The 26,761-nt window shown below is 48.6% G+C and overlaps 1 protein-coding gene across 5 annotated transcripts in view; it reads left to right on the forward strand.

The window, feature by feature from the left end:
* The window catches only part of LOC144817808 (uncharacterized), a 233,998-nt gene extending 209,235 nt beyond the window's left edge, over positions 1-24,763 (forward strand). For 3 of the 5 annotated variants that reach the window (XM_078674637.1, XM_078674638.1, XM_078674636.1), the window contains one exon: positions 22,745-24,763. In XM_078674637.1, coding sequence (XP_078530763.1) covers positions 22,745-23,709 — 965 coding nt within the window. In that variant the 3' untranslated portion in view covers positions 23,710-24,763. Of the gene's footprint in view, positions 1-22,242; positions 22,516-22,744 lie in introns of those variants that run through there. The other 2 variants (XR_013606982.1, XM_078674639.1) reach the window with 2 other exon arrangements.
* Positions 24,764-26,761: the final 1,998 nt, after the last annotated feature.

Consider the following 26,761-nt stretch of genomic DNA (forward strand, 5'->3'; position numbering starts at 1 on the left):
ACAGTAAACCAAATAAGCCAAACATGGAAGTCAATCAATACAGCAATTTCACATAGGGAGCACTTGCACTGTGGCACTGATCAGCAGTGGCACAGTGCCCAAAGCATATACCAGCAAAAACATCGTAAACAGAGGAGGCAAACAGAAAAAATGGAGGAGAGACTCATGCCAATGATGCCAGGTCTAACACGTGTCCCCTCCAGCTGAAATGTGGGGAGAACTACCCTTACCCTAGGGAGTCCTCATCACTAAGGCGGAAAAATCTGGACAGACCATCAGCATTGGCGTGATCTGTGCCAGGGCGGTGTTCCACCGTGAAGTCCATCCCCTGTAGGGAAATGGACCACCTCAACAGCTTTGGATTCTCACCCCTCATCTGCATCAACCATCTGAGGGGTCTGTGGTCTGTCTGAACCCGGAAGTGAGTCCCAAACAGGTAGGGTCTTAGCTTCTTCAGCGCCCAGACCACAGCAAATGCTTCTCTTTCTATCGCACTCCACCTCTGTTCCCTGGGAAGTAACCTCCTGCTGATGAAGGCTACAGGTAAGTCTCGGCCCTCTTCATTCACCTGAGCTAGAACAGCCCCCACGCCATGCTCTGAAGCGTCCGTCTGGACAACAAATTCTTTAGAAAAGTCGGGTGCCTGGAGTATGGGTGCTGTGCACATTGCAGTTTTCAGGGTGTCAAAGGCTGTCTGACAGGCGTCAGTCCAGTTCACAAGTCTTGGCTGCTTCCTGGAAGTCAGCGAAGTCAAGGGGTGCACAATGTTACCATAATCCTTGACAAACCTCCTGTAATAACCCGTGAGACCCAAGAAGGCTCTCACCTGAGTCTGGGTTTTGGGCGGTGCCCATGCCAGGATGGTATCAATCTTGGGTTGCAGGGGGGCCACCTTGCCGCTCCCTACTTGGTGCCTCAAGTACACCACTGAACCCTGCCCAATCTGGCACTTACTGGCTTTGATTGTGAGGCCTGCTCTGCGCAGGGCCAACAACACTTCCTGGAGGTGGCGCAAGTGTTCCTCCCAGCTGGCGCTGAACACTGCGATGTCGTCCAGGTAGGCGGCACTGAAATCCTCCAGTCCAGCCAAGACCTGGTTGACCAACCTCTGGAAGGTGGCAGGGGCATTCTTCATCCCAAAGGGCATAACCCCGAACTGGTAGTGCCCATCTGGTGTGGAGAATGCTGACCTCTCTTTTGCCCCATCGGTCAAGGCGATCTGCCAGTACCCAGACGTTAGATCAAACGTACTAAGGTACCGGGCAGCCCCTAACCGATCTATGAGCTCATCAGCTCTGGGGATGGGGTGCGCGTCAGTCTTGGTGACTGAATTGAGTCCTCGGTAATCCACACAGAACCGAAGTTCTGGTGAAGCACCGGGCGCTGCAGCTTTTGGGACCAAGACCACTGGGCTGGCCCAAGGACTGCTAGAGGACTCAACCACCCCTAAGGCAAACATTTTGGAGACCTCCTCCTTGATGTATGCTCTGACCTTGTCAGTCACTCTGTAAGCCTTGTGCTTCACAGGAGTGCTGTCCCCGGTGTCCACATCATGGACACACCACTGAGTGACACCCGGAATGAAGGAGAACAGATCAGGGAATTGTCCCAACAATTGGCGACAATCCTGCTGCTGTTCAGGGGTCAGTGTGTCAGAGAGGACAACACCATCCACTGACCCATCTTGCTCTTTTGCATACAGGAGGTCAGGAAGAGGCTCACTCTCCTCCTCCATTCCAGCATCTGTAGCTAGGAGCATGCCCACTTCGGACCTTTCTAAGTGGGGCTTCAAACGGTTGACATGCAGGACCCGCAAGGGGTTCCTGGGAGACTTTAAGTCCACCATGTAGGTGACATCGCTCTTTTTCTTCACAACCTCAAATGGTCCAGTCCACCTGTCCTTGAGCGCACAAGGTTCCACAGGGGACATGACCCAAACTTTCTGTCCAGGCTGAAGCTCTACCAGAGTGGCCTTCTGGTCGTACCACCGCTTCATCTCCTCCTGGCTGGCCTCCAGATTTGCCTGAGCAAGATCTCTGAAGCGCCTAGTCTGGTTCCTAAAGGCCAGCATGTAACTGTATACATCCTGGGGAGGTTTCCTGGGAGATTGCTCCCAGCCTTCTTTGACCAGACTCAAAGGTCCTCTTACCGGGTGACCATACAAAAGCTCAAAGGGGCTGAACCCTAGAGACTTCTGTGGCACCTCACGGTAAGCAAACAACAGGCATGGCAAGAGGACGTCCCATTTACGCCTCATTGGTTCTTCAAGACCCATAATCATGCCTTTAAGGGTACGGTTGAATCTTTCAACCAACCCATTACCTTGAGGGTGGTAAGGAGTGGTGAACTTATAAGTTACCCCACACTCCTTCCACAGAGACTTCATATAGTTGGAAATGAAGTTGGTGCCCCGGTCTGACACCACCTCTCTGGGGAACCCCATTCGGGAGAAAACACCCATCAGTGCCCGTCCCACCACGGGGGCAGTCACTGTTCTGAGAGGGATGGCTTCCGGGTACCGTGTGGCATGGTCCACCAAGACCAGGATGAACCTGTTGCCCAGGGCTGTCTTGGGGTCCAGTGGCCCAACAATGTCAATCCCCACCCGGTCAAAGGGGGTACTGACCACGGGAAAAGGTTGGAGGGGAGCCTTCTGCTTCCGCCCGCTTTTCCCACTTGCCTGGCAAGTCTGACAGGTCTTGCACTGGATGTCTACATCCCTTCTCATCTGAGGCCAATAAAAATGGGTGACAAGCCTGTCATAGGTCTTGTCCTGCCCCAGATGTCCAGCTAACGGAACGTCATGAGCCAAACCCAGTAGGAAGGCTCTGAAGCGCTGGGGTACCACCAGCACACGGGCTGACCCAGGCTCAGCAGCCTTAGGCTCGCTATACAGGAGGTCGTTCTCCCAGTAAACAAAATGTGACCCTGACTGATCACCTGAGGTTTGGGCTGAGGCCTGCTGCCTCATACCCACAAGAGAAGGGCACACTTTCTGTTCTGCACAGAATTCTTCCCTGGAGGGACCACCATCCTGCTGCCAGTGGGTCAGCTCGGGCAGGTCTCCCAGTTCAGCAACTTGTTCACCTGTGGGTTCCAGGGCATACCCCTCAAGGTCTGCCTCCTCCTGGACCACGGGAACTACGGGGGACGGTTTCCCGCGCCCCCTGCCTCTTCTCTTCACAGCTGGGTCCTGGGCCATACTTTCAGGCTCCAGAACCCCATCAACACCCTTACTTGCTGTCATGGATCGAGTGGTTGCACACACCCACTCTGGCACACCCAACATTTTCAAATGTGTCTCCCTCTCCACCTTAGCCCAAGGGGAGTCTTCTAAATCATTGCCCAGGAGACAATCAACAGGCATGGCGGGCCTCACAGCAACCTGAAGAGTACCTGAAACTCCCCCCCATTCAAAGGAAACTTGAGCTACCTCACACTCTCTCTGGGAGTTGTCAGCAGCTATCACAGGGTAGAATGCGTGGGGAACAACCTGCTCTCTGGACACCAAGTGACACTTGACAGCTGTCACACTCGCTCCGGTGTCTCTGAGAGCTTCCACTCTATGGCCATTAATGGTCACCCACTGCCTATATTTCTTAGTGTTACTAGGCAGAGGGGGTGGCGGGACCAATTCCATGTCTCCTAGAGAGACCAGGGACATCTCTGCGGGACCCTCCCCACCATGGGCAACCATCTCCTCCCCTCCCAGAGCTACACTCGCCAACTGACGGGGGGCGGCACGTGGTGGTGCACTGGGTGGTGCACTAGAGTTCTTCAAGGGACACTGAGGATCATAAAAACGGTGTCCCACCTGCTTACAAGCGAAGCAAGTCATGGGGCCCCTCCGAACAGGTTTACCTGTCGGGGCCTCTGATTTCTTATCTGGGGGAGGCTGGGAACCCTTCCCTTGGTTCCCTTGGGGATTACTTTGGGGCCCTTTCTGGAACTCCTTCTGTTTACCCTTGTCCCCCCCACTCTTCTGCTGGGGACCCTGCCCACCTTTGGCTGAGTCTCCCACTGGACCCTTGTGGACCCTGGTACTGACCCAGCGGTCCGCCTCTTCAGCAAGTTTTCTAGGGTTAGATATCTTGCTATCAATAAGGTGCTGGCGCAGCTCTGGAAAACAGTTATTAGACAAGTGCTCCCAAGCAAACAAATCATAAAGAGCATCATAACTTTCCACTTTGCTGCCCTTTACCCAACCATCCATGGCTCTGCAAAAATATGACACATACTCCACCCACGTGGTACCAGGCAACTTCTTACATTCTCTAAAGGCCTGTCTGTACTTTTCTGGGGTTAGGCCATACCTTAACATTAAAGCATCTTTCATGTGAGCATAAGACATCCTATCCTCAACAGGCATGTCTAACAAGGTATCTCTTCCCTCATTCACAAAGCGACCCCACAACCCCGCTCCCCAATCCTTCTCAGGGACCCGGTGGGCCAACAATGCTAACTCATATGCTTTAAACCATTGACCAATATCCTCATTCTTCTGAAAATCTTTGATCACATCTTTGGGAAAATAAAACCTACTTTCTGCAGGCACAGATGGGATGCTGCCACCAGAGGGATTCAATTCTAACTTTTTAGCTTGGAGCTCCAACTCCCTCAACTTGGTATCACGCTCAACAGCTAACTTCTCTCTTTCAAACTCTAACCTTTTGATCTCCAAATCAGCTTCTCTCCTGCCTCTTGCATTCTCTAACTCCAACTGCCCATTTATCTTAAGTTTTGCCATTTCCATGTTGTATGCTCGCTCCTTCGCCCTTTCTTCTCTTTCTTCAGGGGAAAAACCTTTGGAGGAAACACTGCTGCCAGGAGGGGATACAGGCCCATTCACGGGCACTTCCTCCTCCCGTTCCTCTGTCGGTACCACCACCGGATCAGAGGGATCTCTGGCCTCTAACCAGGCCTCCAATGCTTTGAGATAATCTGGTCTCCTTGAAATGCCTGTGGTAGGAACTTTCAACTGCTTGCAAAAGGCTTTCAGCTTCTTTAGCGGATAGTCGTTCATCTTACTCCTATCAAATTCCTCCACAACAACAGCAGGGACAGTGACTCCGGCGTCACTCATGGTCAAAACTGGCAGTTTCAAAAATCAAGCTTCAGGAAATTGGAGAACAAAAATAGAATCCTACCAAATAGCTTGTGGCTGCGCTATGGTCTGCTTTCACTATGTAGCGCACACTAATCACTGCACATGGGTCATAAATGCAAAGTTCAAATCCCACCGCTGACCCACCAATGTTAGAAGCGGCTGTCTCTAGTTGGCAGAGGTATACACTTCTGACAAATAGGGACACACCTTTTCTAGTCAGGGCAAGGAGATCACACACTTAGATAACCCCTGCTCACCCCCTTGGTAGCTTGGCAAAGCAGACAGGCTTATCTCAGAGGCAGTGCGTTAAGCATTTATGACCACATACAGTAATAAAGTGAATACACTACAAATGGACACGACACAGTAGTATTATAAAAATAAGTATTTTTATATAAGGCTTAGCACAAGACCAAATAACGACAAAAATATACCACAATCTTAATAAATACTCTTGGAAGGAAAAATAATAGTTCAAGCACGGTTTCTTCTTAGCACAAAGTCTTTAGTATCAAAAGCAACTCTTCTTCTCTAAAACACAGTTCTTGGCAACAATGTAACCCACACGGGAGTCACACGACGTCGAGGCAAAGTTAATCCAAAGGTTCGGCGTCGACCGCGAGGAGCGCTACGTCGAGCCCGGAGTCGCACAGACCCCAACAACACAGTACCTTGGAAAAAGGGAAGCACTCGATGATCAGCGGCGTCGAGATGTCCGGCGTCGCGTCTTCGGCGTCGATCGGGCCTCGGAGTCGGGGCGATCTGCAGCGGCGTCGACCGAAGTCAGGCGGGAGCAGCGCTCACGGGATGAAGCAGGATACGGCGTCGTCGATGTCGATGTTGCAAGAGTGAGCAGCGCTCACGGCGTCGAGAGGGCTCGAAGTCGATGCGATCAGCGGCGGTGCAGACACGAGGTCACTTGGAGCTGGAGCCGAACTCACTACTCACTGGCGTTGCTGCTGGCGTCGATCGGGCCCGGCGGCCGGCGTCGAGGAAGCGGGACACTGGAGCCGTTACTCACGATGTCGAGCTGGATTCGGCGGCGTCCGTCGGCGGCGAGATTGCTGGATTCTTTCAGAGGTGCTGGATTCACAAATTCCAGCAAATAGCACTTTAAGCAGATGAAGTCCTTTAGCCCTGTGACTTCAACAGGAGACTGGCACTCTTCCAGCCCTTGGAGATTTTCTTAGCAAAGAGTGAGAGTACACACACAGTTCCTCTCTCCTGGTTCCTTGGCAAAAATAAAGAAGCAATGCAGGATTCCCCCAACAAACAGCACTCTGGCAGAAGGGGTAGGCAGTCCTTAGATCAGCAGGCTTCTTGTCCTTGGTTCAGGTTTCCTTGTCAGAAGTGATCTGAATTCTTGGTTCAGGGGTCCTTCTCTTATACCCCTTTTTGGCTTTGATCCCTTTGTCCATGCAGGGGAATTTCCCCCCATCTTGGGTTTGTTGTGGGTGTTGCCAGGCCGAAGCACCTGGCCTATTCACTGGGCAGGGCAGAGTCCTCAGCCGCTCAGCAGGAGCGGAGCCAGCATTGTCACTGGCAGGGGCAGGGCAATCAGCTGCCCGGCAGGAGGCGGGCCAGGAAAGTCCCAGGCAAGCACAGAGTCATCAGTCGCCTGGCAGGGGGGCGGAGCCAACATTGTATCAGGCAGGGCAGGCTATCAGGAGCTACTCTTCCCCTACTCTCAATGCAAATGCCCCACTCATCCCACACTGACTCATTCAGACTCTCTGGAGCCACCCAGCTCCTGTCACACGCACACCAGAACCAGCAGAGACCTGTAGACAGTTAGACAAGAAAATAGCTACTTTCTAAAAGTGCTATTTTCAAACACAGAGTCCAAAAACCATCCACACAAATGGATGCGTTATTAAACCCTGAGTTCAGGGATACCAAACTCGACATTGCACCATGCTCCCCGAGCCCACTAGGATTATAGCATTAATAATCCTGGCAGCCCATTCTAACTGATGGAGAGCAGGTTACCTTACAATAGTGAAAAACGACTATGGCTGTAATTCACTATTAGGACATGCCAACCTTGTCAGGCTTGTCCTACCTTATGCTTACAATGCACCCTGCCCGTGGGCCTACCATAGGGGTGACTAACATGAAGTTAAGGGAAGGTTTAGGGACTGGCAAGTAGGTGTACTTGCGCAGTCCTCGTGACAGTCAGACTGCACGTGGTCTGGCAATGGCAGACCTTCAGACATACTTTTACTAGGCCGCTCTTGTGGGTGGCACAACATGTGCTGCAAGCCCACTAGCAGCATTTGTATTTACAAGCGCTGGCACTCCTGGTGCACTCTACTAGGGACTGACAGTAAACCAAATAAGCCTAACATGGAAGTCAATCAATACAGAAATTTCACATAGGGAGCACTTGCACTGTGGCACTGATCAGCAGTGGCACAGTGCCCAAAGCATATACCAGCAAAAACATCGTAAACAGAGGAGGCAAACAGAAAAAATGGAGGAGAGACTCATGCCAATGATGCCAGGTCTAACACGTGTCCCCTCCAGCTGAAATGTGGGGAGAACTACCCTTACCCTAGGGAGTCCTCATCACTAAGGCGGAAAAATCTGGACAGACCATCAGCATTGGCGTGATCTGTGCCAGGGCGGTGTTCCACCGTGAAGTCCATCCCCTGTAGGGAAATAGACCACCTCAACAGCTTTGGATTCTCACCCCTCATCTGCATCAACCATCTGAGGGGTCTGTGGTCTGTCTGAACCCGGAAGTGAGTCCCAAACAGGTAGGGTCTTAGCTTCTTCAGCGCCCAGACCACAGCAAATGCTTCTCTTTCTATCGCACTCCACCTCTGTTCCCTGGGAAGTAACCTCCTGCTGATGAAGGCTACAGGTAAGTCTCGGCCCTCTTCATTCACCTGAGCTAGAACAGCCCCCACGCCATGCTCTGAAGCGTCCGTCTGGACAACAAATTCTTTAGAAAAGTCGGGTGCCTGGAGTATGGGTGCTGTGCACATTGCAGTTTTCAGGGTGTCAAAGGCTGTCTGACAGGCGTCAGTCCAGTTCACAAGTCTTGGCTGCTTCCTGGAAGTCAGCGAAGTCAAGGGGTGCACAATGTTACCATAATCCTTGACAAACCTCCTGTAATAACCCGTGAGACCCAAGAAGGCTCTCACCTGAGTCTGGGTTTTGGGCGGTGCCCATGCCAGGATGGTATCAATCTTGGGTTGCAGGGGGCCACCTTGCCGCTCCCTACTTGGTGCCTCAAGTACACCACTGAACCCTGCCCAATCTGGCACTTACTGGCTTTGATTGTGAGGCCTGCTCTGCGCAGGGCCAACAACACTTCCTGGAGGTGGCGCAAGTGTTCCTCCCAGCTGGCGCTGAACACTGCGATGTCGTCCAGGTAGGCGGCACTGAAATCCTCCAGTCCAGCCAAGACCTGGTTGACCAACCTCTGGAAGGTGGCAGGGGCATTCTTCATCCCAAAGGGCATAACCCGGAACTGGTAGTGCCCATCTGGTGTGGAGAATGCTGACCTCTCTTTTGCCCCATCGGTCAAGGCGATCTGCCAGTACCCAGACGTTAGATCAAACGTACTAAGGTACCGGGCAGCCCCTAACCGATCTATGAGCTCATCAGCTCTGGGGATGGGGTGCGCGTCAGTCTTGGTGACTGAATTGAGTACTCGGTAATCCACACAGAACCGAAGTTCTGGTGAAGCACCGGGCGCTGCAGCTTTTGGGACCAAGACCACTGGGCTGGCCCAAGGACTGCTAGAGGACTCAACCACCCCTAAGGCAAACATTTTGGAGACCTCCTCCTTGATGTATGCTCTGACCTTGTCAGTCACTCTGTAAGCCTTGTGCTTCACAGGAGTGCTGTCCCCGGTGTCCACATCATGGACACACCACTGAGTGACACCCGGAATAAAGGAGAACAGATCAGGGAATTGTCCCAACAATTGGCGACAATCCTGCTGCTGTTCAGGGGTCAGTGTGTCAGAGAGGACAACACCATCCACTGACCCATCTTGCTCTTTTGCATACAGGAGGTCAGGAAGAGGCTCACTCTCCTCCTCCATTCCAGCATCTGTAGCTAGGAGCATGCCCACTTCGGACCTTTCTAAGTGGGGCTTCAAACGGTTGACATGCAGGACCCGCAAGGGGTTCCTGGGAGACTTTAAGTCCACCATGTAGGTGACATCGCTCTTTTTCTCCACAACCTCAAATGGTCCAGTCCACCTGTCCTTGAGCGCACAAGGTTCCACAGGGGACATGACCCAAACTTTCTGTCCAGGCTGAAGCTCTACCAGAGTGGCCTTCTGGTCGTACCACCGCTTCATCTCCTCCTGGCTGGCCTCCAGATTTGCCTGAGCAAGATCTCTGAAGCGCCTAGTCTGGTTCCTAAAGGCCAGCATGTAACTGTATACATCCTGGGGAGGTTTCCTGGGAGATTGCTCCCAGCCTTCTTTGACCAGACTCAAAGGTCCTCTTACCGGGTGACCATACAAAAGCTCAAAGGGGCTGAACCCTAGAGACTTCTGTGGCACCTCACGGTAAGCAAACAACAGGCATGGCAAGAGGACGTCCCATTTACGCCTCATTGGTTCTTCAAGACCCATAATCATGCCTTTAAGGGTACGGTTGAATCTTTCAACCAACCCATTACCTTGAGGGTGGTAAGGAGTGGTGAACTTATAAGTTACCCCACACTCCTTCCACAGAGACTTCATATAGTTGGAAATGAAGTTGGTGCCCCGGTCTGACACCACCTCTCTGGGGAACCCCATTCGGGAGAAAACACCCATCAGTGCCCGTCCCACCACGGGGGCAGTCACTGTTCTGAGAGGGATGGCTTCCGGGTACCGTGTGGCATGGTCCACCAAGACCAGGATGAACCTGTTGCCCAGGGCTGTCTTGGGGTCCAGTGGCCCAACAATGTCAATCCCCACCCGGTCAAAGGGGGTACTGACCACGGGAAAAGGTTGGAGGGGAGCCTTCTGCTTCCGCCCGCTTTTCCCACTTGCTTGGCAAGTCTGACAGGTCTTGCACTGGATGTCTACATCCCTTCTCATCTGAGGCCAATAAAAATGGGTGACAAGCCTGTCATAGGTCTTGTCCTGCCCCAGATGTCCAGCTAACGGAACGTCATGAGCCAAACCCAGTAGGAAGGCTCTGAAGCGCTGGGGTACCACCAGCACACGGGCTGACCCAGGCTCAGCAGCCTTAGGCTCGCTATACAGGAGGTCGTTCTCCCAGTAAACAAAATGTGACCCTGACTGATCACCTGAGGTTTGGGCTGAGGCCTGCTGCCTCATACCCACAAGAGAAGGGCACACTTTCTGTTCTGCACAGAATTCTTCCCTGGAGGGACCACCATCCTGCTGCCAGTGGGTCAGCTCGGGCAGGTCTCCCAGTTCAGCAACTTGTTCACCTGTGGGTTCCAGGGCATACCCCTCAAGGTCTGCCTCCTCCTGGACCACGGGAACTACGGGGGACGGTTTCCCGCGCCCCCTGCCTCTTCTCTTCACAGCTGGGTCCTGGGCCATACTTTCAGGCTCCAGAACCCCATCAACACCCTTACTTGCTGTCATGGATCGAGTGGTTGCACACACCCACTCTGGCACACCCAACATTTTCAAATGTGTCTCCCTCTCCACCTTAGCCCAAGGGGAGTCTTCTAAATCATTGCCCAGGAGACAATCAACAGGCATGGCGGGCCTCACAGCAACCTGAAGAGTACCTGAAACTCCCCCCCATTCAAAGGAAACTTGAGCTACCTCACACTCTCTCTGGGAGTTGTCAGCAGCTATCACAGGGTAGAATGCGTGGGGAACAACCTGCTCTCTGGACACCAAGTGACACTTGACAGCTGTCACACTCGCTCCGGTGTCTCTGAGAGCTTCCACTCTATGGCCATTAATGGTCACCCACTGCCTATATTTCTTAGTGTTACTAGGCAGAGGGGGTGGCGGGACCAATTCCATGTCTCCTAGAGAGACCAGGGACATCTCTGCGGGACCCTCCCCACCATGGGCAACCATCTCCTCCCCTCCCAGAGCTACACTCGCCAACTGACGGGGGGCGGCACGTGGTGGTGCACTGGGTGGTGCACTAGAGTTCTTCAAGGGACACTGAGGATCATAAAAACGGTGTCCCACCTGCTTACAAGCGAAGCAAGTCATGGGGCCCCTCCGAACAGGTTTACCTGTTGGGGCCTCTGATTTCTTATCTGGGGGAGGCTGGGAACCCTTCCCTTGGTTCCCTTGGGGATTACTTTGGGGCCCTTTCTGGAACTCCTTCTGTTTACCCTTGTCCCCCCCACTCTTCTGCTGGGGACCCTGCCCACCTTTGGCTGAGTCTCCCACTGGACCCTTGTGGACCCTGGTACTGACCCAGCGGTCCGCCTCTTCAGCAAGTTTTCTAGGGTTAGATATCTTGCTATCAATAAGGTGCTGGCGCAGCTCTGGAAAACAGTTATTAGACAAGTGCTCCCAAGCAAACAAATCATAAAGAGCATCATAACTTTCCACTTTGCTGCCCTTTACCCAACCATCCATGGCTCTGCAAAAATATGACACATACTCCACCCACGTGGTACCAGGCAACTTCTTACATTCTCTAAAGGCCTGTCTGTACTTTTCTGGGGTTAGTCCATACCTTAACATTAAAGCATCTTTCATGTGAGCATAAGACATCCTATCCTCAACAGGCATGTCTAACAAGGTATCTCTTCCCTCATTCACAAAGCGACCCCACAACCCCGCTCCCCAATCCTTCTCAGGGACCCGGTGGGCCAACAATGCTAACTCATATGCTTTAAACCATTGACCAATATCCTCATTCTTCTGAAAATCTTTGATCACATCTTTGGGAAAATAAAACCTACTTTCTGCAGGCACAGATGGGATGCTGCCACCAGAGGGATTCAATTCTAACTTTTTAGCTTGGAGCTCCAACTCCCTCAACTTGGTATCACGCTCAACAGCTAACTTCTCTCTTTCAAACTCTAACCTTTTGATCTCCAAATCAGCTTCTCTCCTGCCTCTTGCATTCTCTAACTCCAACTGCCCATTTATCTTAAGTTTTGCCATTTCCATGTTGTATGCTCGCTCCTTCGCCCTTTCTTCTCTTTCTTCAGGGGAAAAACCTTTGGAGGAAACACTGCTGCCAGGAGGGGATACAGGCCCATTCACGGGCACTTCCTCCTCCCGTTCCTCTGTCGGTACCACCACCGGATCAGAGGGATCTCTGGCCTCTAACCAGGCCTCCAATGCTTTGAGATAATCTGGTCTCCTTGAAATGCCTGTGGTAGGAACTTTCAACTGCTTGCAAAAGGCTTTCAGCTTCTTTAGCGGATAGTCGTTCATCTTACTCCTATCAAATTCCTCCACAACAACAGCAGGGACAGTGACTCCGGCGTCACTCATGGTCAAAACTGGCAGTTTCAAAAATCAAGCTTCAGGAAATTGGAGAACAAAAATAGAATCCTACCAAATAGCTTGTGGCTGCGCTATGGTCTGCTTTCACTATGTAGCGCACACTAATCACTGCACATGGGTCATAAATGCAAAGTTCAAATCCCACCGCTGACCCACCAATGTTAGAAGCGGCTGTCTCTAGTTGGCAGAGGTATACACTTCTGACAAATAGGGACACACCTTTTCTAGTCAGGGCAAGGAGATCACACACTTAGATAACCCCTGCTCACCCCCTTGGTAGCTTGGCAAAGCAGACAGGCTTATCTCAGAGGCAGTGCGTTAAGCATTTATGACCACATACAGTAATAAAGTGAATACACTACAAATGGACACGACACAGTAGTATTATAAAAATAAGTATTTTTATATAAGGCTTAGCACAAGACCAAATAACGACAAAAATATACCACAATCTTAATAAATACTCTTGGAAGGAAAAATAATAGTTCAAGCACGGTTTCTTCTTAGCACAAAGTCTTTAGTATCAAAAGCAACTCTTCTTCTCTAAAACACAGTTCTTGGCAACAATGTAACCCACACGGGAGTCACACGACGTCGAGGCAAAGTTAATCCAAAGGTTCGGCGTCGACCGCGAGGAGCGCTACGTCGAGCCCGGAGTCGCACAGACCCCAACAACACAGTGCCTTGGAAAAAGGGAAGCACTCGATGATCAGCGGCGTCGAGATGTCCGGCGTAGCGTCTTCAGCGTCGATCGGGCCTCGGAGTCGGGGCGATCTGCAGCGTCGTCGACCGAAGTCAGGCGGGAGCAGCGCTCACGGGATGAAGCAGGATACGGCGTCGTCGATGTCGATGTTGCAAGAGTGAGCAGCGCTCACGGCGTCGAGAGGGCTCGAAGTCGATGCGATCAGCGGCGGTGCAGACACGAGGTCACTTGGAGCTGGAGCCGAACTCACTACTCACTGGCGTTGCTGCTGGCATCGATCGGGCCCGGCGGCCGGCGTCGAGGAAGCGGGACACTGGAGCCGTTACTCACGATGTCGAGCTGGATTCGGCGGCGTCCGTCGGCGGCGAGATTGCTGGATTCTTTCAGAGGTGCTGGATTCACAAATTCCAGCAAATAGCACTTTAAGCAGATGAAGTCCTTTAGCCCTGTGACTTCAACAGGAGACTGGCACTCTTCCAGCCCTTGGAGATTTTCTTAGCAAAGAGTGAGAGTACACACACAGTTCCTCTCTCCTGGTTCCTTGGCAAAAATAAAGAAGCAATGCAGGATTCCCCCAACAAACAGCACTCTGGCAGAAGGGGTAGGCAGTCCTTAGATCAGCAGGCTTCTTGTCCTTGGTTCAGGTTTCCTTGTCAGAAGTGATCTGAATTCTTGGTTCAGGGGTCCTTCTCTTATACCCCTTTTTGGCTTTGATCCCTTTGTCCATGCAGGGGAATTTCCCCCCATCTTGGGTTTGTTGTGGGTGTTGCCAGGCCGAAGCACCTGGCCTATTCACTGGGCAGGGCAGAGTCCTCAGCCGCTCAGCAGGAGCGGAGCCAGCATTGTCACTGGCAGGGGCAGGGCAATCAGCTGCCCGGCAGGAGGCGGGCCAGGAAAGTCCCAGGCAAGCACAGAGTCATCAGTCGCCTGGCAGGGGGGCGGAGCCAACATTGTATCAGGCAGGGCAGGCTATCAGGAGCTACTCTTCCCCTACTCTCAATGCAAATGCCCCACTCATCCCACACTGACTCATTCAGACTCTCTGGAGCCACCCAGCTCCTGTCACACGCACACCAGAACCAGCAGAGACCTGTAGACAGTTAGACAAGAAAATAGCTACTTTCTAAAAGTGCTATTTTCAAACACAGAGTCCAAAAACCATCCACACAAATGGATGCGTTATTAAACCCTGAGTTCAGGGATACCAAACTCGACATTGCACCATGCTCCCCGAGCCCACTAGGATTATAGCATTAATAATCCTGGCAGCCCATTCTAACTGATGGAGAGCAGGTTACCTTACAATAGTGAAAAACGACTATGGCTGTAATTCACTATTAGGACATGCCAACCTTGTCAGGCTTGTCCTACCTTATGCTTACAATGCACCCTGCCCGTGGGCCTACCATAGGGGTGACTAACATGAAGTTAAGGGAAGGTTTAGGGACTGGCAAGTAGGTGTACTTGCGCAGTCCTCGTGACAGTCAGACTGCACGTGGTCTGGCAATGGCAGACCTTCAGACATACTTTTACTAGGCCGCTCTTGTGGGTGGCACAACATGTGCTGCAAGCCCACTAGCAGCATTTGTATTTACAAGCCCTGGCACTCCTGGTGCACTCTACTAGGGACTGACAGTAAACCAAATAAGCCAAACATGGAAGTCAATCAATACAGCAATTTCACATAGGGAGCACTTGCACTGTGGCACTGATCAGCAGTGGCACAGTGCCCAAAGCATATACCAGCAAAAACATCGTAAACAGAGGAGGCAAACAGAAAAAATGGAGGAGAGACTCATGCCAATGATGCCAGGTCTAACACACCCCAACTAATAATTCATCTTCTCACATGTTACAACCACCTTCTTATTCAGTCTGGAGTTTTCAGTAAATTATAGAAGTTCTGGCTAGTGGTAAGTCAAGTACTTTAGTTCATTGATGAAATTGCCATCATGTTTCGGACAAGAACAAACTCTCCAACGGAAATTTTGCAGATTATGCAGACTATAGTCTACTTATTTTCATCCAAATCTCAAAAGTGTGCACAATCTGACCCAAGGTTCCTGGGACTGATGGCATCTTTCATTTTCTCCAGCAAGGCTGCAGATGTGCCAACTTAAACCTGAATTCAGATCTGTGAGGAAATAACTTTTTTGCACGATCACCCCTACTTTTTTGGACTGACACTGCTGGTTTTTTAGGTCTCGGACCATAGGCTGCGCTTGCGCAGTCTCGCTCAGAGATTTAATGTTTCTTAGTATGGGGGCTTTAACCCGCCCCTCTTCTCCATTGGCTGGCTTCCTAAAGGGAGGCCAGCCATTGGAGGAGAGGGGCGTCACTCCGTTTAAGCCCCGTCTTTTTCCGATTCGGGGGTGTCTTTTTTCGCTTTTTTCTTGTTTTCTTTCTCTCCTCTTTCTATTGGCTGGAATTTTACCTTCCAGCCAATGGGAAGAGGAGAGAAAGAAAACCACGTCGCCGAATCAGAAAATGACGCTGCTTTCTCCGAGGCATTTCTGCCTCGCCTCGGAGAAAGATGGTGGTGCTTCAGCCCCTTCCCGTTCCCGCCCCCGTTTCAGCCGACCCCCGTCATCAGAGGATTGTTCATGTAGGTAACTGGAAGTAAATTGTTATTTTCGGAACTACTGTCCATTGTTAAAATACTATTGGAGTTGGACGCTATTACTTTATTCCAAAAGTAAGTAGCACATTGTTTGTATGTACAAATAGCTGCATAGGACAGGATCATTCAGACTTTATTTTGAGGTTTAAAATTAGGCCAATTTAATTTTTCCTTATCATAGTTATTGATGTGGTCGAAGTAAATGACTATTTTTCTTGGGCCTAAGTTGTGCTGTCTGAATCTGCATCAAGCAAGAAATCAATCGACCTTTTAAAAAGAAGCCTGCTTGATAGCTTTAGAATACGAAAGTAAAAAGAGCGTATATTAGGAGTAGTGGGTGTACGCATTCTGTACGAATTATTTATGCATAGTAACTAACTTTCAAATTCCAGCTTCTGTGATATCGTCTTTGTGGGCATGTTACTCGTGATTAACCTCACGGCAGAGAAAGCCTTCCTAATATGGTTGCTAGGTTGCAGTCTCTCCCTAACTGAGCCTGGCGTCTAGCCTGGTGACGGCGTCAGAAAGAGACTCCAAGCACCGCCGTTCATAGTGCAAGATGGCGGCCTCCGGAGGAGAGTTTCGTGCAACGTGATCAAGTTATCCAGCAATTAGCATTGGTGTGCTGCCCAGCAGGGATCGGTAGAGCTGATCCCGTGCCTTGCCTGATACCCCAATGCATTCGAGAACTTGAATGACAGGTAATGCTTAGCTGAAAGAAGCGTCACGAACCACTGTGGCACAACTGCCCACATTCGCACGCTTAGATTGTGTGATTTAGATAATTGAATCACAACTGTCTGGTTAATATTAAAGCAAAACAGTGGCGACGCGCTTGACCATACTCCTTTCCATAATCCTTCCTGTGCATTGTCCTTTCATTCAAGCAGTGAACCTGACACTGCTTCCTACTTAGAACAACATGATACTTCTGTGTAACCTGGGCCTGGAGGCAGCATTATGAGTCCCTGGATTTATTTTTAAAAGCAATGCTAATGCTTATTGTATTAAAGACTCCACCCCACCTACTTTATTTACCTGGGACTATTGATGTAATATCTTCAGTGACCCTGTGACCTAGACATTGGTAACTCCTCAGTTCCTGCGAGTCTCTTGTAGGTGCCCAGCAATTTGACGCAGTCCCCCATGCTCGCAACTTCTATTTCCACAATAGTCACTTTGTATGTACAGTATACACGTTACCCAAAAGAGGGGGTCCTCTGAAGAGGTAGTGGCCAAAGAAACCTACCTAGGAATCCTTTCCAAGTGGCATGGCAAATGTAAGTTAGGGTGTGACGTAAACACGTGAACTGAAGCCTTTTGCTAGACCTATTGACGTTGCCAGTGCCTGTTGGCTGTATCAGTTAAATCAGTAACAGGCAGCAATGTTTTTTTGTGAATAATAATGAGTGGACATATGAGACGGAATTAATAATTTCTGACCGATGCCCCCAGAATAAATATTTGACCCCTGGATGTTGTGGTTGTCACAAATGGCAATCTTGCCTATTTGGATATTGTATCTCCAAATATAGAATGTGGCATCAAGTTATGCTTGACAGTAAAATGCTGCTGCTTTTTAATTGGTTAAAGGGTGTCATTTATTTTTATACTCTCTGATCCAGTATATTCTTTAAGGCGTTTTGCCATTTCATTTCTCAAGTGGCGGACAGGCTTATGTTGATTGGGTTGCGATGCCTATGATAAGAATACAATAATCCATCAGCATAGTTTAGGTACCTAGACCAGCCATAAAGACAGTCTGGCAGGCGCTCTTAAGTCGTTGTTGCCTTTACAAGGGTTCGTACAACTGTGTTGGTGGTATGCTCTCTGTCTGGGTCTGGTATTACATATGTTGGAGGGTTCTCTTAAGACCAGGACAAATAAATAAAAGGGTTCAACTAGGCTCTGTATACCGTTTGTTCAAGTGTTGTGATTAAAATATCCTGTCTCTTTTACCTAGAGTAATCAGCATTTGCATATCTACATCCAAGTTTAGAGCCTACTGACCTGCTTGACCCTAGTGGTGCAAATAAGTATAGTTTAGTTGATTTTAGGTGGTAATAAACGGTCCTCTTGTTAATCTATGGTCAACATCTCATTTAAGAGGGTATAACATTTTCGATCTTTTGAAGGCACTCAGTATAGATATTGAGGAACAATTGTTATGTTTTATTTGTAGATGTATATACGTTTTGCTCATCAAATTTCTAAATGGTGATCCTGAAGGGTGCAGCCTGTCATCTGAAGACAGTACCATGCATCAAAGTTCTTGGCAGATGCCCGATTCAATGTCTGATGACACTCTACAGGTAAAACATGTCAAACATGGAACCAGTATACACATTGCTGTTGGGTAAAATGGCAGAATTGGTCACTTGTCCGCTATGTTTTAAAATTTTACAAAGTTGCATTGTCAGGGGTCTTGTATTTTAACAAAATGGTCTTTTCAGCTGTTTTAACCCCTTCCATGCTCATGACGAGCTCAGCTCATCATGCAGTACACTGCTTGTGTGCCCTTGACGAGCTGAGCTCGTCATAAACAATGGGATTCAAAGATCATCAGCATAGAGGATGAATTGCTGTAGCATTGATGTGGTTAAGCTTTTGCAAGTGTGTGTGTGTGTGTGTGTGTGTGTGTGGCTCTGTGTGTGTGTGTGGCTGAGTGTGTGTGGCTCTGTGTGTGTGTGTGGCTCTGTATGTGTGTGGCGCTGTCTGTGTGTGACTCTGTCTGTGTGTGGCTCTGTGTGTGTGGAGGGGCTCTGTGTGTGTGTGGGGCTCTGTGTGTGTGTGGGGCTCTGTGTGTGTGTGTGTGTGACTCTGTGTGTGTAGCTCTGTGTGTGTGTGTGTGGCTCTGTGTGTATGTGTGTCTGGCTCTGTGTGTGTGTGTGTCTGGCTCTGTGTGCCTGTGTGTCTGGCTGTGTGTGTGGCTCTGTGTGTGTTTGTGGCTTTGTGTGTGTGTGTGTGTGTGCCTCTGTGTGTGTGTGTGTGGCTCTGTGTGGCTCTGTGTGTGAGTGTGTGTGGCTCTGTCTGTGTGAGGGTGGCTATGTGTGTGTGAGGCTGGGTCTGTGTAGGTGGCTCTGTGTGTGTGGGTGGCGCTATGTGAATGACTCTGTGTGGTTGGTTCTGTGTGGGTGGCTCTGTATGTATGTGTGGGTGGCTTTGTGGGTATAGCTCTGTGTGGGTGTAAATGCAATAGGTCATGCATTTGCGAGCAATTAAGCTATTGGCATTGTAAATGACAATGCCATTTATTTATGTTTTAAAAACCAAAACATAAATAAAAATAATGTCATGAGCAATAGCTCTAACTTTAACAATACTGAGACCATTGCATTGTAAATGCTTGTTTACTCCTGAGGTGCAGTGAACCCTGACAACCAGGCGTCATAGACATTGCTCTGATCCTTAAAAGGTATATGTTTTATTGGCTCATCCACAATTGGCATATGTTAACTTATAAGTCCCTAGTCTATGGTACAGAGGGTCTGTTATTTTATGTGTCTCTCTTGTGTTACAAAGCAGTGCATGACTCCCAGCCCACCATTGCTGGCTGTCAGAGCAGGTTTCTGAAAGCTAACTCAACCTCGCCATTTAAAGCAATGGCTAAGCCCCAAACCTTATTTTTTAATATTTATAAGTCACCCCTAAGGCAGGCCTACAAAGCCCTAACAACAGGGGTCATTATATTAAAAAGTTGGACATATGTTTTCTGACTTTACATTTCCAGACAGTAAAAGTGCCACATTGTCGTTTTTATTGTAGAAAGGCTAGTAGCCTAATTGGCAAGTACATGGTTACACACTGGAAACTTAGCAGTGCTAACTTCTGAATAAGACTACTAAAAATGATGATTTGGGGTATCAAAAATATTTTTGTTTTTAACCTGGCGAGTTGGTCACATTGAATTTAAAGTAACCTTTGCACAAATAGCACCTCTAGTGAATTGCCACTTTGTTGCCCAAAGTTTTCCAGTGACGATTTACGGTTGCTGGCCATGAAACAGCCTCCTGTGGGAAGGTTTGAACAGCTCTCAGTAAGAAACACAAGGGGCCTGCTATTGAACAAGATGTTACGTCTCCCTGGCAGGAAGGCCAAATAAGGTGTGAGCGCAAAAGGCGAGCTTCAAAGGGGAAACCGCCTTTGCAGGGTAAATGGTAGACACAAATGTTTTTGCAGACTGGCTGACATTTCCATGGGCATGTAGCCCCCAGGTAGCCACACCTCTGGGATAAGCTAGTGAGCTTCATACATAAAGAGAAGGGATCTGTCATATTATGTCTAGATGCCATTCTTCACAGGAAGTCATCACTGGGAGAGGGGACCTAGTAGCCAATTGGCTAGCAGTCGCTGCATCCCGAGGGCACATCCTGGATATAAAAGTTGCACCCCTGGAACTCAGACCTCAGATCATGCCTGTACGAGAGAGAGGACTGCTGTTCCCTTGAACCGGTAAAGAGACGCCGCACCAAATACTGGGTTGCACTAGCTGCTTCTTGGAGTTGGAAAGAGAGGACTGTGCCTGAGGTGCCCTGCTTGAAGAAATATGAAATGAAATGAAAAGGGGATTTGTAGAGCGCGGCTGCTGCCCTAGGGCGTCCAAGCGCTAATAGTGAGGAAAAGTGCTCTGAGGGAGTGGGGATCAGGGGATGGGGTTAGTTTCTGAAGAGGAGTGTTTTTAGCCCTTTACGGAAAGATGAAAGGTTGGGGTTGGATCTTAGGTGGATGGGAAGGGAGTTCCATAGCTTAGCAGCATTGAGCGTGAAGGACCCGGGGGACTGCAGCGAGTAGTTTGCCTGGGCAGTAGGGGTTGAGGAGTGAATTATTTATCTCGGGCCGGATCTGTAAAAGGCTTGGTGGGATATGCACATGGCTTTGAATTTTATTCTTTCCTTAACAGGGAGCCAGTGGAGGGCTCTGATCCCCGCTTCCACCGATTCTCTGCGCGGAATCGGGAGTAGCGTACGTGCTGCGCAGTTCTGAGTCCGCTGGAGTTTTTGCAGCACGTATTCGGGGGCCCCCAGGTAAAGGGCGTTGTTGAAATCGAGACAGGATTGGATCAGACCCTGAATGACAACTTGCTTGGCTTCAAAGGGCAGGAGTGGCAGGATTTTTCTCAGCATCCGGATGATCCCAAAGCAGATTGCGGAGGTTTTTGTTGCCTGGGTGTTGAGGGTAAGTGATTTGTCCAGCCATACTCCTAGACTCTTAATATTATCCTTCGGAGTTGGAGGGGGACCTAGACTAGAGGGCCATAGCTGGTCGATGGTGGTAGGGGTAGGGCGGCCAAGCAGCATAATCTCGGTTTTATCACCGTTAAGTTTCAGAGAGGATGCCGTCATCCATCTCTTAACATCTTCCATACAAGCAGTCAGGTTGGCTTGCGGGGACTCACTGTTCCTCTGTGCCAGGGAGACCACAAGCTGAGTGTCGTCCGCGTACGTGATGATCTTGATACCATATGGGCGGACGACCTCAGCCAACGGTCTCATGTACACATTGAACAGTGTGGGGCTTAATGAAGAGCCCTGCGGTACCCCGCAGTCCAGGGGTCTGCTGGCGGAGCAGGAGTCACCGTCGAAATATCATCCCAGTGCTTCAGAAGAAGTTGGCTGACTACCTGTTACTCCTAAAGGGCCACAAAAGCTGAAGAAGCCTGCTGTGGTTAATTAGTAGCTAGGAATGCCTAATCACCACTGACTGCCTAATTGCAGCCTAAGAGAGTGAGTCCTAAAAGTTTACCACTATTGCGTCCATTACAATGATATTTTGCGCAAGTGGAAAAATATGATTTACCGTTCCTTTACAAATACATATCCTCGGAACCCTCCGGTCGATTTCTGTTGTTGAGCTGTCTATATAAAGGAAGAAAATACAATTTATTTGTACAACTTGGTGTTAGATTTTTTTTGTGTTGCATTTTCTTCTTATTCAACTGTTTCGTATTTCTAAATACTTTACACATGTTATTTTGATAGAGCTTGACTGCTCTGAGCAACAGCCACAATTCAGCTAATGTTTTTCAAATGAACATGACTCGGCCCAGTACAGGTCTGTGAGTTAATTACATGCTGAGGTCGAACCACCGCACCATATAATAAACTACTTTCCTAACAAGATCCCATTGGCATCCACTTTAATGATGGTCTGAAAGATGTAATATACATCCATGAGTGCTTATACTTTTTCTGGTTTATGAACTGTTCCAATGAATCTTCTGTAAGATGCATTGTCTCCTGTAATACAATGCACAGACACCTCCTGAAGTGTTGGGGGGGTTCACATTTGTGATGTTAATTTTTCCTTGGCCGCTCAAGAAGAGATCAATCTATATCAACCTTCTTGAATTGAGAGCTGCGAGCCTGGCTTAAAAAATATTTCTACCACAATTATAGGAACATCAGGTGTGAGACGTCATGGAAAACACTGCAACAGTGGTTTATCTTACCAACACATCAGGGTCAGGTGAAGGAAACTTGACAAGCTAGCAGCAGTTCATCTGATGAGGAAGAGCAATAGAAAAGAAGACTTGTTGACCAGAGCATCCTCAGTCAATAATGAACAGGAGTCATGATCGGAAGTCCTGGATCAGATCTTTGGGTCATGGGTATTTCCAGAGGAAGATCTTTTCCCTTCAGTGAGAAGCAAGTGATGTCAGAAAGCACATTACATTAGTAAGTAACTTGTTCTTCTAGAAAATATACTATTCATTCTAAGAAAGAACATTATCATTAGTAAGTAACTTGTTCTTCTGGAAAATATACTATTCAGTCTCAGATAGTCACAGAATCACAAAAGTTTCCATGTTGTGTATAGGATACGTTGGCATAATACTGTGAACATGTGTTTTTTACTTTCTTCAAGAAGAATAAATTGTGGTGACTTTTTTTCATTCAGCAGAGCACAGATCCATACAATATAAGGAACTGACAACAAATGGCAACAAGAAACTACTTCCATGCGCTGTCCGTAGAAATAAAATCAGGAAACAGAAGAAGCAGAGAATGCCAGCAAAAAGGAGACCAGAGCAATACCGAGAATGTGAAAAAGGTTTCACAATAACATCTGACAACAATACACAGCAGGAATCAAGCCAAGGAGAGGCACAATATTCTCAGTCTCTTGCTACAAATCAACAAAGATCCAGACAAGAGAAACAAGTTCAGTGTATAATATGTGACAAAAACTTCAGGGATGCTTCTGCCCTTGCTGTACACACAAGACGGCACACGGGGGAGAAACCATATTTGTGTACAGTATGCGGAAAAACTTACAGCCAGTTATCTCACTTAATAGGACACAGTAGGAAACACTCAGGGGTGAAGCCATATATATGTTCTTTATGTGGAAAACAATTCATCTGGTCATCAGCGTTGGCCACACACAAGAGAATGCACACAGGTGAAAAACCATACGCATGTCCTGAATGTGGGAAAAACTTTTCTCAGTCATCACATCTCAACAAGCACAAAAGGATACACACAGGTGAGAAACCATATGCCTGTGCGGTGTGTAGAAAGAAGTTTTACAGCTCCTCAAATCTCACTAAGCACTATCGAATACACACAGGGGAAAAGCCATATACATGCACTTTATGTGGAAAGGCTTTCAGCCAGTCATCAGCTTTAACAACACACAGTAGAATACACACAGGAGAGAAACCATATGTCTGCATTGCATGTGGTAAGAACTTCAACCAGTCATCAGCATTAGCAACACACATGAGAATGCACACAGGGGAAAAACCATATTCATGTAGTGCATGTGGAAAGAGATTCAGCCGCCGCTCAGTTCTGACCATTCACATTCAAATGCACAGGCTAGCAACCAACAAGACAGGAAGGTTTCTGTTTGGCAGTTAATTAACTGCTGTATGCAGTGCTGACCAGTCTTCTAGAATTGCACTGCAATTACAGAGCACGTACCTGATCCACGTGTACACAATACACATTTAGAAATATTAACTCTGGGTGGGACAACATAGATCTATTGTTTGTTGATACTTTCTTAACACAAAGCTATCTGATGGACCATGTAGCAAATGAAACAGAGCAACAAAGGACTTTTACCTTGTGTTTGATTCACATAAAACAAGTATATTTACATTCGAAGGGTTAAAACCTCAGGTCAATGAGGATACTCCTGGAAAACGTTTGTGAATATTCAGTTGTGGCCACACAGAGACATTTCTGCATGCTCAGATGTACATAATGTGCACTGGAAATGTGAGAGTGACTCTGTAGTTGTTGACTGCCAGTTTACTACTTTTTAGTGTTGGGAAACCCTTTACCTACACCCCTGCTAATTTTGGTGGTATTACCGTCCTCTTCGATCCTAAAAAGTGATGCACTCCTATCACTGGGAGAAGTAAACCTCCAAAAATGTCCAGCTTGGGAGAGAGCGAGAGAAAAGCTTGTAAACACCCTCAAGCTCAGTAGATGTCCAGGTGTTCCCAAACTTTGTTGAAAAACTGCTGTGGAATGGATATTTCCCACCTATTTTAACAAAATTTAGTTACTCTCAATGCTGTTTAATTTGTAGGAGTTATTGGGCAAGAGTAAACATATTTACAGTTGCAAGCTCACCTTTTGTGAATGGCTTGCTCTTGTAAATCAAGCAATTTTCTTGTGTAATTTTAGCTTATAGCAAACTTCTTCACACACACAAATGGTTCTGTGAATCATGTGCAATGTAATGTGTGTGAGGAAGTACACATCACATTCAGACACATGAGCAGTACATGTACAGTGTTGCACAATGAGAGAGAAGCGTGCTTAAATTGTAGTACAAGTGCAATTAGAGACAGATCACCAGCACAAATTAGCAGTGTGCAATACAATAAAATTTGTCAAAAGTGTCTTTAATTTAATATGCAATGTTCCTACTTAAATGTGTATTAAAATGGTTCATTCATAATATTGTACATGAAATCATTATATGCACTAATAAAGTAATAGCATGTACAAATTAATTGTTCAAATGTCTAGTGGCTAAGCATGTATTTAAATAGAAAGCCAGGGGGCGTGGCCAAGATGGCGATCGAGACAGACCTGCCTGCTCATCGCTCTGTCTCCAAGCCCAGGCCTTAGCATTGAGTAGCTAAGTCGTAGCAGCCGTTCCATAGCAATGTGGTGACAGCGGAAGGCGAGGGGAACGGCCCGGTGGCCACGGGACGAGCATTGGTGGCTCCGCTGTCGTCCTATAAGGCTGAGAAGTGCTGTCGGAACTGAGCCCGGAGCCGGCTCGCAAGACGGTGAGAGGGCGTGGCTTCGCAGCCTTGCGCAACGAAAGGGAGTGAGCTCAGCTCAGAGACGGGCGGCTGAGGAGGACCGGGAAGAAAAGGAAACCCAAGCCACGCTCCTTCCCCAGTCTGAGCAGCAACAAACAAGCCCTGAAGAGTTGGCGAGGCAATGCAGCACTTTGGGCTTCCTGAAAGATTTATGGCTTGGGTCTTCAGTGGATACACTAATCCTGCTGCCACGGTCCATGTGAATGGTCACACCTCTACCCCTTTCATTATTTAAAGAGGCACACGCCAGGGCTGTTCCCTCTCCCCTTTACTTTTCTCCTTATACATGGAGCCAATGGCCCAGCATATCGTGACAATCCACTAGTCTCTGGAATACACTTTGGGGGGGATGTACATACACTAGGTTTATATGTAGATGATGTTATAGCGACATTAGAAAATCCTCAGACATCCCTCTCGGCCATTCTGTCCGAACTGGAGAAATTCTCCCTAGCACTAGGTTTCAAAATCAACATTTATAAGTCACAAGCCCTCAGTCTCACTTTGAATTCCTCTACATTAAATGACTTGAGGAAAGCATATCCCATTCAGTGGGCCCCAACAGCAATCCCCTATTTAGGGATTTTGGGGAGAGGAGTTGGCCTAACGGCTAGGGCGCTCGACCTCGGACCTGGGGATCTGGGTTAGAGTCTCGGTAACGACGCCAAAACCTCCTGTGATTCTGGGCAAATCACTTAATCTCCCCGTGCCTAAAATGAAAGTAACTGGAAACGTAAAATGTAACATAACTGGAAAATGCGCTCTGATACCTGATTCGGTTCGGGTCTAGTTCGCGCTATATAAAACTCTGCAAAAAAATAAAAAAGGATACAACTTTCCGCATTCTTACCTAGCACAATAACGCTAAATTATTCCACATTGCTTCACCACATCAGGGAGGACCTGCACCAATGGCGCCCACACTCACTCTCTTGGCTTGGCAGGATAGCGATAATTAAAATGTCCATATTGCCAAAAATGCTATTCATCTTTAGACCCTTCCATTGGAACCACCCACGGGCATGATCCAGACGCTCCAGCGTGAACTGAAATCCTTTCTCTGGGCGAACAATGTGCCGCGATCTTAGTTACAGACCTCCGGGAGAGGGTGGTCTTGGGATCCCAAATCTACAGGATTACTATTGGGCGACCCAGATTAGAGCATTCGTCGAGTGGTCGCGCCCAGAGTCCGAAAAGCACTGGCTTTTTATGGACAGGACCCTCGAAAGACGGCCGCTGTAGCATATCCCTTTCCTACCAAAATTAGCAAGGCCTAAGAACCTGTATATTTCCCTAGTAACGCAAGTTCTACTACAGGCATGGGATAGAATAGCAGAGAAAAGAGCTCTCACCACCTCCCAATCTCCACTGACCCCCATCGTGGAGTACCCTTCTTTTGCCCATGGGTTGGACGTGAGGACCTTAACATGGAGGACAAGAGAGGGCAGCAGATCACTTGGACACTTTTTCGATGAGATGGTCCCGCTTTCTTTTGAAAACCTCCAGGATCAACAGGGTCTCCCTGTAACAGAACAGTTCTGATACCAGCAAATAGGACATTGGGTTATGCACTCCAGCAATCGCCCGCTGGCACAGCGTCCCCTCACTCCATTCGAGAAATGGCT

The sequence above is a fragment of the Lissotriton helveticus genome, chromosome 2_1 (assembly GCF_964261635.1).
Source record: "Lissotriton helveticus chromosome 2_1, aLisHel1.1, whole genome shotgun sequence".
In the NCBI taxonomy this organism is placed as follows: domain Eukaryota; kingdom Metazoa; phylum Chordata; class Amphibia; order Caudata; family Salamandridae; genus Lissotriton; species Lissotriton helveticus.